The following is a 15,013-nucleotide window of genomic DNA, read 5'->3' on the forward strand; positions in this document are numbered from 1 at the left end:
TGTTGACAATTTCGGAATAAACTTCTGTTTGACGAAGTACTACGACCACCTGCGTGTGAGTGAGATGGAGTTATTTTGTATTCAGCTGGCTGCATATTCAGCGTATTTGATTCTTGAACCATTTTAATAAAAAGGTTTGGGTAGAAGATATGTGCTGAAGTGCTGCCAGTCTATTTTTCGATAAAGAATGAGTGCAGTGAAAAGTCTTCTAAAGGCCTGTTCACATGTTATATCAATATTACAAAAGTCATTTTATAGAATCGTCAGGGAGAAATGTACCGAATGAAACAGTATGGAATGAAAGTCACTGTAAAGTGCGATAAATTGGTTTACTTTATTTTACTTATTATAATTCGTTAAATAATAACGTTAAAAATTCTTATATATTAATGCATACGCAAAATTTACTAGGCTGTTAAAAAACATAATTTTTCAGTTAATACTTTTAATATTATCATTTGATGCATAAATACAAGAGTAAAATGTATTATATATTTCAATTAATTGATTTAAGGGGTTATATAGGTACATAATATTTTGATCTACTTATACTTAAATGACTAAAACTAAAGTTTAAACTACCGAGAACTGATGGTGATGAAATTTGTCCGTTTATTATTCCAACAAAGGAAGAAAATTGCAAGTACTTCCTATGATTTTATCAAAGAAGAAAGGTTTATGAGAGAAAGTCTTTGTGAGTAAAGCAGTAGACAAAAACGCAGAAATCTTTTCTGAATGGCTTTGAGTCTTCTGGCTTGTACGGCGTAGTAAGGTGACCATTTTGTACAGACATATTCCAGGATCGGTTTCACAAATGAAACAAAAAGTTCTTTTAAAACATATGGATCATATATAGCCATGTCTCTTAATAAAATCTAGAAATCTATTTGCTTTTTTAACTAAAAACGATTGGAACTGTGTGTAAAACTCATGGGGCTTTACCAATACCTGATCCGCGGTCTTTCTCTACTGCACTGTCCTGTAGGTTTGGATTTGAAGACTTTCCAAACCGGAGCATTGTTTTCCATGCACTCTACATGACCCAGCCATCTTAGTCATTGGACTTTTACCCTTTTGGCTAATTCTACGTCTCTGTACAGCCCGTACAGCTCGTTGTTCCATCTTCTCCTCCACTCCCCTTCGATGCATATGGGACCGTAGATCACACGAAGAACTTTTCTCTCGAAACCACCCAAGGTGCTTTCATCCGCTTTTGTCATAGTCCATGCTTCTGCGCCGTATAGCAGGACGGGGATGATAAGGGTCTTATATAGCAACACTTTGGTTCCTCGATAGAGGACTTTACCACTCAATTGCTTTCTTAGCCCAAAGAAACGGCGTTTAGCAAGAGTTATTCTGCGTTTGATCTCAGCGCTGGTGTTGTTTTCTGCGTTTACAGCGGATCCTAAGTAGACGAAGTTCTTGACTACCTCAAAGTTACGTCTTGACGATGGTAACGTTTTGACCAAGACGCCGGTGTTGTAGGTCCTTTCTTGACGACAGCATGTATTTGTTTTGACCTCATTAACCGTTAAACCCATTTTTGCCGCCTTTGCCTCAATATTCACAAAAGCCCCATTGACATCACGCTGAGTTTTTCCGATTATGTCAATGTCATCAGTATATGCTAGTAATTGGACAAACTGTTGAAAGATAGTGCCTCTAGTGTTGACGAATGAACTCTGCACTATTCTTTCAAGCACCATGTTAAAAAAATCACATGACAGCGCATCACCTTGTCTAAAACCTTTTTTGGAATCGAAATGTTCTGTTATGTTGGTTCCAACCTTTAGGGAGCAGCGTGAATTCTCCATGGTCATCCTGCATCTTCCGTAATGTGAATATTTGATCAACTGTGGACTTTCCTGGTCTAGAACACACTGATAAGGACCTATCAGGTTATTGACGATGGGCTTTAGACGGTTTGTAGGCGATGTTAAGTAGACTGATTCCTCTATAGTTGGTTCAGTTCAGAGAGTCTCCTTTTTTCAGGATCGGGCAAACAATACTGAGGTTCCATTCATGGGGCATGCTTGTTTATTTTTTTTTCGACCACGGACTGAACTTTATTTTTTTGTGACATACCAACGTATGTACCTTTTTTAAAAAGTCATTATTAAATAATTGTTACTAAAAAATGTATTTTATTTTTTCTCTTAAAAATTCTACACCGTTTATATTTCGAACTCTTAATAATTTTAATTTAAATATTTTATAATTTAATTTTAACCAAATATTTTTGTTTTGTTTATGTTTGCAAAATTTACTAATGTCAATTCAATGCTGTCGTTTTAACAGAGAATGCAGTAGATATTATTCCTGCACCATTCCCTAAATAATATAAAGTCTTCTGGCATGGTGTTTTCCAAACTTGAAAGGCGATATCTTTTTATTGTCAAATAAAAGTTAAAACTTTGTAGGCTTTATGGTTGAGAATAAAACATTTTTCTGTGGACAGATCAATGAATGGCTCTGGATTACCAACATTTATCTGCGGCTAAGAAGCAGGCTTAATTTAAAACAGAATGTGGTTTAGCGGGATGGAAAACAATTTCGACCGTATAGGGGAAAATTATTTTTCCTTAAAATTATACATTTTTTGTCCAAGCGGGCCTAAGCCAAGTTTAAAATTAAATGCGACGTTCTATTTGAAATTGAAATTTTTACAAAGAATGCGACGCTCAAATGTCAGAACAGAAAGCAAAAATAAACAAAAGTTATTTTAAGAATGTCAACATGCTGCTTATCATTTTGTTGCTGCTCACTGTTTATGAAAAACTTATGGATGAATCACAAACACGCTTCAGCTTCGGCTTCACCTGACGTTTACGAGTTCAGCCATAGCAATTCAATGCATGCTATCACAATGAAGCCTCGACCTCACGTTTCGTTTGACAATCGTAAGGAAAAGAACGTTATGTAACGTAATGTTACTCCAAACGGAAGCTCTAGTTCAATTATCTGAACATTTGCTTTGTCTGACAGCTCAACAGCTGTAAGCAAATATCAACAAACAAAATATTTGCTCTTTGGAGGGATAAAATAATAGAACTGTCATTCAAAGCAACCTGGAAGCATTCCCACCGTAACGCAGACGAAGCCCAAGCTGAAGCGTGCTTGTGATTCAGCCATTACATTTTTCACAAAAATTTCTTACTTTTGCTGTATAAAAAGACATTGGAATTTTGTTGGATTCGGATGCTGAATTATTTCATGTCGCAGTAAATTACAAAGCCAAAGAAAAAAGAGTATTCTTGACTTTTAGAACGGGGTCAATAAAGCCGAAAGCTGACAAGGCCTTCAAATATGTTTTAATGCTAAGTACAAACCGCAACAATGTAAATAAGAGGATGTATGTAGGTCCAACTTTCCTTTACGCAAACAGAAATTTAAAAAAAAATGTTGATAGATATACGCGAATGAATAATAATTTTTGCAATTTTAAAGAGTGAAAATATTTCAATATTTCTATTTTTATTTTATTTTCATAGTTAACACAAGTTAAATCATTTATTTTGACATTTCATACCTGTATTTTTGTTTCAATGATGACTTATACCATTTTTCTTCTGGGTGTTAAGATTTAAGGAAAACTACAGAAAATGTAAGATAATTGCTTTTTAAATAGGACAAAAGGAAGAAAACACAAGTATTTTATGTCTTCTAATATTGAAAAGTAAAAGAACCTTAACACATACGTAACCTAGGACCAACCACAAGAAGTTAAAAAAAATTTATTTATTTGAAGACAATTCACATAAGTGTTTCACAATATCTGGGTGGGTCTAACTAGAAGTTAAAAGTTCAAATAACTTATTGGGTGGATAAAGTTTGTTTTTGTTTTTTTTTAATGTTTCTTTATGAAACATTATAGTTTAAACAAAAATCCACGCCATTCCAACGGTAAATTAAAAATCACTGACAATTTAAAAAAGTAAAAATCAAATCCTTGCCCTTTTATTACAAACATTTTTGCAGAGTGTAATTTTGATTCTCTCATAGCTTCAAGCTGTCTGCATCAAGAATATTTATTTTCCATGCCATGTGACAAGATGACATTTTATTTTGTATTATATTTTGTATGCATCGAAATTTTCCGGAAAATCTTCTCTATCGATGGTTTCTTTGATAAAACTATTTTTTTTTTATAAAAACACTTTTAAACTTTAACTTACTTTCACTTGTGGTTTATCACGTTATAACTGAATAATTCAAAGAAAACTCTTAATTGAAAAACTCACTGAAATGAATACCAAAAGTCAAAGATTTAAAATCTATGTAGATACAATGGCGGATCCAGGGGGCGGGGGTCGTAGAGGTCATGACCCCCCCTGGGAGATAATTTGTTTGCTTTTTCGCAGGAATTCCCTTTAATTCAAAACTAATGGTATTGCGTTAATGGATTTGACCCTCATTATATTTTGAATTATTTATTTTTTGTCTATGAAAATAACATTTATATTTTACTTCCTTAAACTTTGTTGCTAAAAGTACTACTTTTGACTGAAGAATGGACCAAGAACATAATATGAATCGGATATTTAGCCATATTCCAAAAAAACAGCACAAATTCATCACATGAGCCAAAAAGCTTATAACAGTTAAGTTGTATAAGTAAAGATTTCATTTAAAGATTTATAAGTAATTTAACGACATTCACCAAAAAGTGGTTTGCTGGCAAAAACAACTGAAATTTTGATTTTCGCTCAATTTAGAATTTGAAAAAACTTTAGTCACGCTTTAAATTATTTTCATAAAAATTGTTTCTAAAAAAGAGATCAAATATTGAGGTTCTTAAGAAGAAACCTTGAATAAGAGATCATGAATTTTATATTAAGTTGCTTTCAATTATATTATTACATTTTTTTGACACACATAAATAGTGATTATTGAAGTGATTTTTACTGCGACATATAGGAACTATATAGCAAGTTTTGCATAAGTAAACAATTTCAAACTAGAGTTTTTAATCAAATATGAAATTACGACGGTAGAGAACTTTCTCTAAATTGTGTGTTCTTAATTTGGCTTCTTTCTACAAGAGAAACAAATATTCGTATTGGTCCAGAAGGGTACCAATCAAAAAACCTTAATTTTGTTTTTAAGTTTTCTCAAGAACTAATGGAACGATTTCAAAATTCTTCTCTTTCTGTGCAAGCTCTTGTCAATTATCAAATTCATGATGATTTTTATTATCAAAAATGTATTTTTTTATTTTTAATAAAATACTAATTTTGTTTACAAAACTCGATATTTCAGAAAGGGGTCAACATTTTTTGACGAAATTTTAATGCAAAATGTTCATATATTTATAAGCTCCTTATTTAGTGCTTATACCAAAAATATTTTTGAGACAAAATTTAAAATGATTTTCGAAAAAAAATAGGTTAATCTAGATTCTGTGACAAATAAAATTGCACTTAAATTTTTGAGAAAAAATTATTTTCCAGGTACATTTTTAAATCTTAAAATATAGGAAATATTTTTAAACAGACTTTTTGGAAGAAATTAGCAAGTTCGCGTTTGGGTTTTCTGTTGAATACAAAAGATTTTAAAAAATTAAAAAAATCTACTTTTGAAGCGAATTTGCTTTAGATGCTCTAGAACTGAGATTCAAACACGAATTTTAATAATACAAATGTCCCAAAAAAATCAAGTGACACTGTTAAATTAATGGCTAAGTGAAAAACGTAATAAACGGTTCATATCTATTGATATAAAAGCTTTGAAACGTGTAATAAGTGAGTACTACAAAACTTTTCTTCCCAACTTATTTGTTTTTTTTTTAGAGAAATTATGTACTTAGATGCAGCTGCTTACTTGAATTCAAGAATCAAACTTTTTTGTCTCTACAATTTTTAAATTTTGTAAGATCAAAATACGAGTAAGCAGACTGATAACGAGAATAAAAAGAGACTCCCGAAAATGGATTTCAAAAAAACTACATCAAAAAAAGACCGACATTTTTACATATCAGATCCTCTCTCATTTTCTGGATTTTTAAATTTTTGCATCCTTCTTCGCATTAATAGAAATGAAAACAAGAAAAGTGTGTTTTGTTTTTGGAAAAAGCAACGTTTCAAAACAATTTCCTACATTTCTGCGCGAAACGCATCAAAAATCCCCTAAAAGCTATTGTTTTTTAGATCATGGCATATTTAGACAACTGTTCGAATCTTGGAATGCTTGCTGGCTTATGAAAAGTCTGGATCCGCCCTTGTGTAGATATACTATTTAGCAATAGATTTTGCTAAGAAACGTTTTTGTTTTCAGACAAAGTGTGGCTTATTCCTTTATTTAAATAAACCCTTCAATGCTATGTTTAAGTTCTTAAGTCGATTGTCGATTATTTTAATAGATCTTATTATAACCACTCCTAACCGCAAATTTGTTAAATAACAAGGATTCCGTCACCAATTGTGATCTCTTCTTAAAATAACACAAGACAAGAAACTTTTCTCGCAAAAATGCGAGCTTCCAACTGTGACTGCACAATTTTGAAGAAAGTATATGCTTGGTAGAAAATAATTCGGTTTTTATGTTTTTAGCTAGAACGTACATTTAGCTTAAAGTACTATTCACATGAGAAAGACCAACGACCTGAATAAATATGAATTTAAACAATTTATAAACCTGAATTATGTGAGAATTTTATACAAAAAGGTAATATAAACACCTTTATTTTATTGCCAAAATAAGACAAATTTTAGAATCGCGAATTGCAATTTGATTGTAACGAACTGTCAAACTCAATTCGCGATCCACATACAATGCATACTTCAACGAATAAAATACTTGCACACGTCTTAACCCAGAAATTTAATTCTTTTCTTTGTTGTTTACCTGTAATGATGCGAACAAGAACAAGTTAAGTAGTATTTACATGAGCGCGACCAACGAACGACGAATGAATTACAAAATGTGAGCTCATATATGTACGTTTGAAGACATATTTCCACACAAATTCTTAACAAAACGATAGCAATATAGTTTTTATTTGATTTATGATATACACTTTTACTTTTCAATATCATATATCAATAAATTTAAGAAAACAAATTTATTCGTCGGGAAAAAAATTGTAGTTGATTCGAACTGTTAAACTTATTCACACTCGCAACGAATAAAATAATCGCGAGTACCTTACCTAAAAAAATCATTTTTGTTTTGGTTTCGGTGGTGAATGGTGTTTAGCTGTGTCTCCTTGTCAAACTTCATTCGCGACGAATTAAAAACTCTCATGTGAAAGAAATGTCAAAATCGACGAATATTCTTTCATTCGTTCATGCTTAACAAACTGTCAAACAATTTATTCGTTGCAGTGTGGATCGTATGTGGAACGCGAATAGAGTTTGACAGTTCGTAGCAACTACACTGCAATTCGTTACTACCAAATTGTTTTTAAAAAATGTTCTTGTTTTAGAGAACAAAATGCAAATTGTATTATCCTAACATTAGTCCAAATTTGTTTCTTATAATTTAAATGTGTTTTTGTTTGAAATTGACTTTTTGAAATGTTTAAAATCACGTTTGTTCGTCCATTCGTTGTTCGCTCTCATGTGCAAGCCCATTTCGTACATAAGTAAAGAATAAATGCAGTTTGCTCGTCTAAAAGATCAAAATATAACCTTTTACAGAATAGAATTAGGAGTTAACAACATTTGATAGACATTGAAAAATCATACATTTTGTACTCATTACACAAATACCTGAATGTTATAATCAACGATTTTAAAAATGTAGTAATTTCAATATTATTAAAACATTTTTATTTAATTTTTAATTTTTTTTAAAGAGTTTTTATTTCTTGAATTCCACTTTCTTTTTTATATTTTCCATCAACCGAAACAACACGGAACTCATACGTTGTATTACGGCTCAAACCACCTATAATTTGTGATAGATCATTTTCTTCCTCAGGTTTATCATGCCATTCCGTCTCGCCTTTAACTCTACAAATATATAAATAAGTTTAAAAGTTTTTTAAAATAAAATCTAAATGATATTACAAAATTATTTTAAAATTGTGTTTTTATTTTACTAACCTATATTGCGTGTAGAAATGCGTTCCAGTGGGATAACCGTTAAATGGTTGCCAAGTCACTTTAATGCTTGTGAGTGGCTCCCATTTGAAATGCGGCTCTGATGGTTCTTGAGGCCTTCGATCTAAACGTAATGTTTTCTTTTCAATAAAGTATCTTTAAATGTAAAAAATATGTAAACTTTTCAAATGTTCTGAATCAATTTGAGACACTCCAAATACTTACTCTCTTCCTTCTCCCATATTTGTTGTTGCCGACACTGATATCCTGTATTTTGTATCAGGTCTTAAAAGTCCCAACCTAGCGATTGTAACTTCTGGGTCATTAATTCGGCCATGCATTTCTTGTCTATCACCGACATAGGAACCTCTGATCTCCTCATAGTAAACTCTGTAGCCTGTAAGTCGTCCGTTTGGTTCTAATGGCTTATCCCATTTGATCAGCATGTCTGTTGCGCTTAGCACGTATACCTGTAGATTTTCAACATGTGATGGAAGTCCTTCGGGAGTGTCAAAGCTTATGAGAGTGCTTGGTCCGTCAAATCGTGAATTGTATGCACATAATTGTACAAAGTTCTTTGAATAAGGTTTGAGCATAGTAAAAAGAACTTCATTCTTGTCATTTTGAACTTTTACTTCCCGAAATGATTCTTCGCCTTCATTAGATGTCCAAGTCTTGAGCTTGTAGCCCTCAAAATGCCCCCTTAATGATTCAGAACTAACCGGGTCCCATTTTAAGTAAGCCGCTGTACTACCTTCTAATTCTAACATTTTGAAGTTTTTCGGAGCTAGCAAAGGTCGATCCTCCCCAGAATATCCAATAACTTCTGAAGCCGGGGTTCTCGATTCGCCTCGATCGTTGATCGCTAGTACTTTCACCAGATACTTCACAAACGTTGGCTGGTCTTCAATAACAGCTTTACTTTCCTGCCAATCGAGAATTTCCTTTGATTCCCATTCGCTGTCAGGAACTTCCCTTTTCCAAAACACTCGGTAGTGTAAATTTGGGCCACTATGCTCAATTTCTGGCATTGGAGTCCACGTTATAACCAGTTTTGTTGGATCAACTGATTCGGTTTTAACATTCCTGGGATTGTTCTGTGGCACATCTGGTTGAGTTGTACAAGACATACTGGGTTCCGAAGGGGGTGATAGTCCAACTCGACTGTGTGCCACTACTCGGAAGGAATATGTGTTCCCTGGATTCATGATGTAAGTGTATTTTAATTGAGATGAATGTATTCTACCTTCGCCTTCGACCCAATTCTGGGGCGTAAACGATGTGTTATAATCAAGAGAATATGAAAGTATTGGTGAGCGATTGTCTCCCTGAGGTTTCCAAGTGATGTCAGCATTCAAGCCATTACAAATAACTTCCACTATCATGGGCGGATTAGGGACATCTTGAACCACTAGGGTTACTATTTTTCTATCCTCATCGACATCAGTACGGGCCACGCAAATGTATTCACCTGAATCTGCTCCAATGGTCTTAAGTATTCTTAACGAGTTATCATTTCCTTTTGAGTATCTATCTTGTTTCTCGTAGTCAATGGGTGCTCCATCTTTAAGCCATTCAATTTCAAGTGAAAGACTTTCATCAAACATTACGCTGCAACGAAATTCTGCTGTTTCTCCAACAGTTACTTTTTGCATATGGTTCTCTTTGAAAATTCTTGTTTTTTGTTTAACGTCCAACTTTGCACTCTCCTTCACCGATCCGTATTGATTAAATGCCCTACAGGTATATTCTCCAGAATCCATAAAAAAGGCTTTCTCGATTTTTAGATCACCAGATGGTAATATCTCATATTTCCTGCCAATGTTCATAATCATCATTCCATTGACTTCCCAAATTATTTTAAGACTATTCGATGCACGACATTTGAATGTGACAGTTGATCCTTCACTTACTATGGTATGTAATGGTCCTTCTGTGATTTTAGGTGGATCGTTATTATCGGGGGAAAGTATAGCTGAAAATTTGAAAACAAATTTTTTAACAAGTTATGTGTAACTTTTGTGATAATTTTATTGAGTTTTTTGAACTTACTTAGAGCATTTGTAATAGCTATAAGATTTATAAAAACTACGGCAATCGTACATTGCATAGTCTTCATCTTGTTGTTACGATATTTAGTTAAGAGTAAAACACTCGATTCCTAGAAAAATGAGAAAAAAAAGAAATATGATAACATTGTTATTAAAAATTTTTTGAAACTACAAGACCGTAAAACACATTCTTATAATTTATTTAAAAAGCAAGTATATGTTCCTAAAGAGTGTTTCAAAGTCTCGGTTTTTTTAAAAAGTAATCAATTTTTCAATTATTTACTTTACTATAACGTGTGTTTTTTGAACTGGTGCTTATTTTGTAATCTGTCAAATGATAAGGTTTTAGTTTAGTTTAACATTTCAATGTGGATTAATTAATGCCTGAAGAATGTTTCCAAAAGTTAACCTGGATCGTGCGATTTAACGCTTGACTGTTTTCTCTATGGCTGACACACAAACACACTTCATCTTCGGCTTCGTCTGCGTTACGTTAACGTTGAGTCTGCTTCGAGTCTTTGAATGACACTTCCAATATAAAATTTCTAAAATGACACTTCTGTCATTAGCAGCTGTTATTTTTTCTCAAAATAAAAAAACATAAGTTTTGAAATCGAAAAAAATTAATTTATCGCGAAAGTAGCTTACAGGCCTATAATAACCAATGGGAATCCCTCCCTTCCCTTGTTGACTTTTTGTAAAGCTGTGGAGCTGTCAGACAATCCAAATGTTCAGCAAATTTGAACTAGAGCTTCCGTTTTGAGTCACATTACGTAACGTAAAATTATTTCCTTACGATTGTCAAATAAAACGTGAGGTCGAAGCTTCATTGTAATAGCATTCATTGAATTCCTATGGCTGAACTCGTAAACGTCAGGTGAAACCAAAGCTGAAGCGTGTTTGTGTTTCAGCCATTAGGGATATGTGAAGTGAATAGTATATGCCGATAAGTCTAAACAGATTGACAACTTAAAAAAAAACATTCACTGCGATATTGCCGATATATGTATGTTTATGTATGTATGCAAATGTTGAAAAAATATAATCGAAAATTGGACCTCCCGATTAGACCACGTCCACGTCCACGCAGTGGCGGTCATATGCCACAAAAGATATTTAAAATGTAATAACTGAAGATTATCATTCGAATAAAGTAAACTTCATGTTTTTTGTTTTATTTTATTAGTTCTTTACCTATAAAAACATCCTTTATTATTTTAAGTAATTTTTTGACGTAAGAATAGTTTCTGACTATCAAAATTAATGACATGCATAGCAGCATAGGGTTTTCAAAAAAGGACAACTCGTTCAATGGTAGAAAATACGTCTATTCAAATGGTCCATCGGCTTTATTTCCTAAGTCAACTTGATCTTGTTTGGGTGTAAAATACTACATAATGTGGCCTGATTGAAGCCCAATTTTTAAGAGAACAGTAACATTGACTGGTTTGGATCGTTTACTACGGACGGCTGAATAGTAAACAGGAGCTTTAGTTTTGACATTTCGACCAATCCGTAGTCTCACTGACACTGCAACATCACAAATCGAATATATGTGGACTTAAATGCTTGCAATTTACTCGTACTCTGTTCAACAAACACAGTGAAGAAGATATGACGTTTGCCTCTCACTCTGAATGCATTGGCTTTCATAAGCATGCTACATTGTAAAGATCCTTTTGTTCTCAAAAGCTTCAAAAACAAAAAACTATTTAGTAAAATTCATTGAACAATATCTTTACTTGAAATACATGAGTGAAAATTGTAACTCTGTTAAAATTTTGACAGCAAGCGCACGATTGTTTTGACAGTATCCCATAAGCAATGGAATAGAACGATCATGTTGGGTATGCAATTTTTTCCTACGAATTAGAACAACAATTTTCTAAGGAATGACAGTGGCTTGATCATTTTCCCCGAAACAGTGAGCCGACAGAGCTTTTGAAAAATTTCGCCCAAAATGTCTGTGTTGATTATTTTCATTGACATACTATATGTATAGTATGTCAATGATTATTTTTGTTGAAATAAAGCACTATTCACATGGGCACGACCAACGACCAACGAATATTCGTCGATTTTGATATTTTTTTCACATGAGAGTTTTTAATTCGTCGCGAATGAGGTTTGACAAGGAGCCACAGCTAAACAACATGCACCACCAAAACCAAAACAAGAATAATTTTGTAGGTTAAGTACGCGCGATTATTTTATTTGTTGCGAGTGTGGCTAATGTGGAACGCGAATAAAGTTTGACAGTTCGTATCAACTACAATTTTTTTCGCGACGAATAAAATTGTTTTTGATATTGAAAACTAAAAGTGTATATCATAAATCAAACTATATTGCTATCGTTTTGTTAAGAATTTGTGTGGAAATATGTCTTCAAACGTATATAAACTCACATTTTGTAATTCATTTGTCGTTCGTTGGTCGCGCTTATGTGAATACAACTTAAACCCGAAAATTGTAGCTTACGCACTTTCGTCCGTATAAATACTTTACCAGGATGAAACTGTTGAGTTTACTGAATAAATTGACAATGACTGTTCTATGAATAGTGAAAAGGTGCGTTCACAAATTAAATTCAAATTTGTCAATTGACTTAAGAGCGAACAACGAATGAACGAATGGACAAACAAACTTGATTGTACACATTTCAAAAAGTCAATTTCAAACAAAAACACATTTAAATTGTAAGAAACCAATTGAAACTAATGTAAAAATATTAAAATTGCATTTTGTTCTTTAAAACAGGAAAATTTTGTAAAAACAGTTTGGTAGTAAAGCACAATTCACATGAGCACGACCAACGAATGAACGAATATTCGTCGATTTTGACATTTCTTTCACATGAGAGTTTTTAATTCGTCGCGAATGAAGTTTGACAAGGAGCCACAGCCAAACACCATTCACCACTGAAACAAAAACAAGAATGATTTTTTTAGGTTAAGTACGCGCGATTATTTTATTCTTTGCAAGTGTGGATAATATGGAACGCGAATAAAGTTTGATAGTTCGTATCAAGTATAATTTTTTTCGCGACGAATAAATTTGTTTTCTTAAATTTATTAATATACGATATTAAAAATTAAAAGTATGTATCATAAATCAAATAGACACTAAATTGCTATCGTTTTATTAAGAATTTGTGTGGAAATATGTCTTGAAACGTATATAAACTCACATTTTGTAATTCATTCGTCGTTCGTTGGTCGCGCTCATGTTAATACTACTTAAACCCCAAAATTGTAGCTTACGCTCGTCTGTATACATACTTTACCAGGATGAAACTGGTGACTTTACTGAATAAATTGACAATGACAGTTCTATGATAAGTGAAAAGGTGTGTTCACAAATTAAATTGAAGTTTTTGACTTAAGAGCCTTGCACATAAGAGCAAACAACGTAAACAAATGGACGAACAAACGTAATTGTACACATTTAAAAAAGTCAATTTTAAACAAAAACACATTTAAATTGTAAGAAACTAATTGGCACTAATGTTAGAATAGTAAAATTTGCATTTTGTTCTTTGAAACAGGAAAATTTGTAAAAATAGTTTGGTAGTAACGAATTGTAGTGTAGTTGCTACGAAATGTCAAACTCTATTCGCGTTCCACATACCATCCACACTGCAATGAATAAATTGTTCGCGCGCACCATAACCTCAAAGTTATACGACTCTTGTTTTGTTTTTGTGTCAAAGATCATGGCTGAGGAAAATATGAAGAAAAGGTCATTCAATTCATCGCTGTCTGCGAATAAAAATAAAGCCCATGTCAAAGAATAGTCAAAATATGCGAACACCCACAGTTAATGTCCAACTATAATAGACTTAACCGAAAGTAAGCTAATATCAAAACCGAACGAAAAGTTATTAGAAGTTATTGTCAAAATAAAAATTAACCATAATGGATGCAAGTAACTTAAGCAAATTTGACATTTGCTTAAGTTTGAGTTATTTAAATGGCTCTTACGTAATTGCGCCAAAGTTAGCGGAATTTAATGAAACTGAGCAGAACGTCTATTATGGTTAGTGACATATATGGCTGCGTATTGGGTTGTTCCCTTAAGCTAGCTTAAGCTCGGTTAAGTCTATTATAGTTGGGCCTCTAGCAGTTCTTAGTTCGTAGCTCATGTGCAAGATGCTTTAGTAATACTAATAACACTTATAACTCCCATTAAATGTGAACACATTAAATTACTCTTCCATCCACAAGCACGTAAGTTACAATGAAGTGCATCTAAAATATAGTAAAGTTAATTAATGACTTTTAATATTTATCAACATTAAATTTAAGAGAGAACACCATTTAATAAAGTACGGAACTTTTTCATTCAAAATAGCAATTCACTTTTTTTAATTTGAAGTCTGTAGTTTCTCTTTATATTGAAAGCTTGCACTGCGTTGACCAATTATCTCCTTAGTTAGCATTGAGTATGTACAAAAATGAATGCATTTTTCAATCACAAAATGCCAACTTTAATGTTTACTTAATTTATGGAACTTATTTTCGAAACGATTCGAAGGTATAACACGTTCTTTAAGGTCCTTACCGCTTTTATTTTTAATTTGAATTACTTTGAGGTCTTATTTACCTTACGTTCTCGCACTATGAATGCCAAAACCACTATGTAATTAGATTCCGAGCATCTTTTTGTTAAAGCACTATTTTTATGAATGAGCTAATAAGCTTGATTTTTTTTTAATGTTTTATAATACAAGTGTTGTGTTGTCTAATGGATTGAAAGATAAGAATGATTCTGAAATATACTTAGAAATGTTATATGTACCTTGAAAGAAAAAAATAGTTATAAAATAATTTATGACCATCTACTGATTGAGAGGTTTAATTAGATAGGTACATATTTTGTGTCTAATGTTTATGGCAGCATCTCTTAGAGGTGATGATGCGA

At 32.6% G+C, this 15,013-nt stretch overlaps 1 protein-coding gene across 1 annotated transcript; it reads right to left on the minus strand.

Annotated features, from left to right (window-relative positions):
• Positions 1–7,773: 7,773 nt before the first annotated feature.
• Positions 7,774–14,766, minus strand: LOC129947506 (neuroglian-like). The gene is made up of 5 exons (XM_056058094.1): positions 14,696–14,766; positions 10,095–10,203; positions 8,268–10,017; positions 8,046–8,198; positions 7,774–7,952 (listed from the first exon to the last, which is right to left on the minus strand). The coding sequence occupies exons 2-5, from the start codon at positions 10,159–10,161 to the stop codon at positions 7,790–7,792; spliced, it is 2,133 nt and encodes a 710-aa protein (XP_055914069.1). The 5' UTR covers positions 10,162–10,203; positions 14,696–14,766; the 3' UTR covers positions 7,774–7,789.
• Between the last annotated feature and the right edge of the window lie 247 nt (positions 14,767–15,013).

The sequence above is a fragment of the Eupeodes corollae genome, chromosome 2, assembly GCF_945859685.1.
Source record: "Eupeodes corollae chromosome 2, idEupCoro1.1, whole genome shotgun sequence".
Lineage (NCBI taxonomy): Eukaryota > Metazoa > Arthropoda > Insecta > Diptera > Syrphidae > Eupeodes > Eupeodes corollae.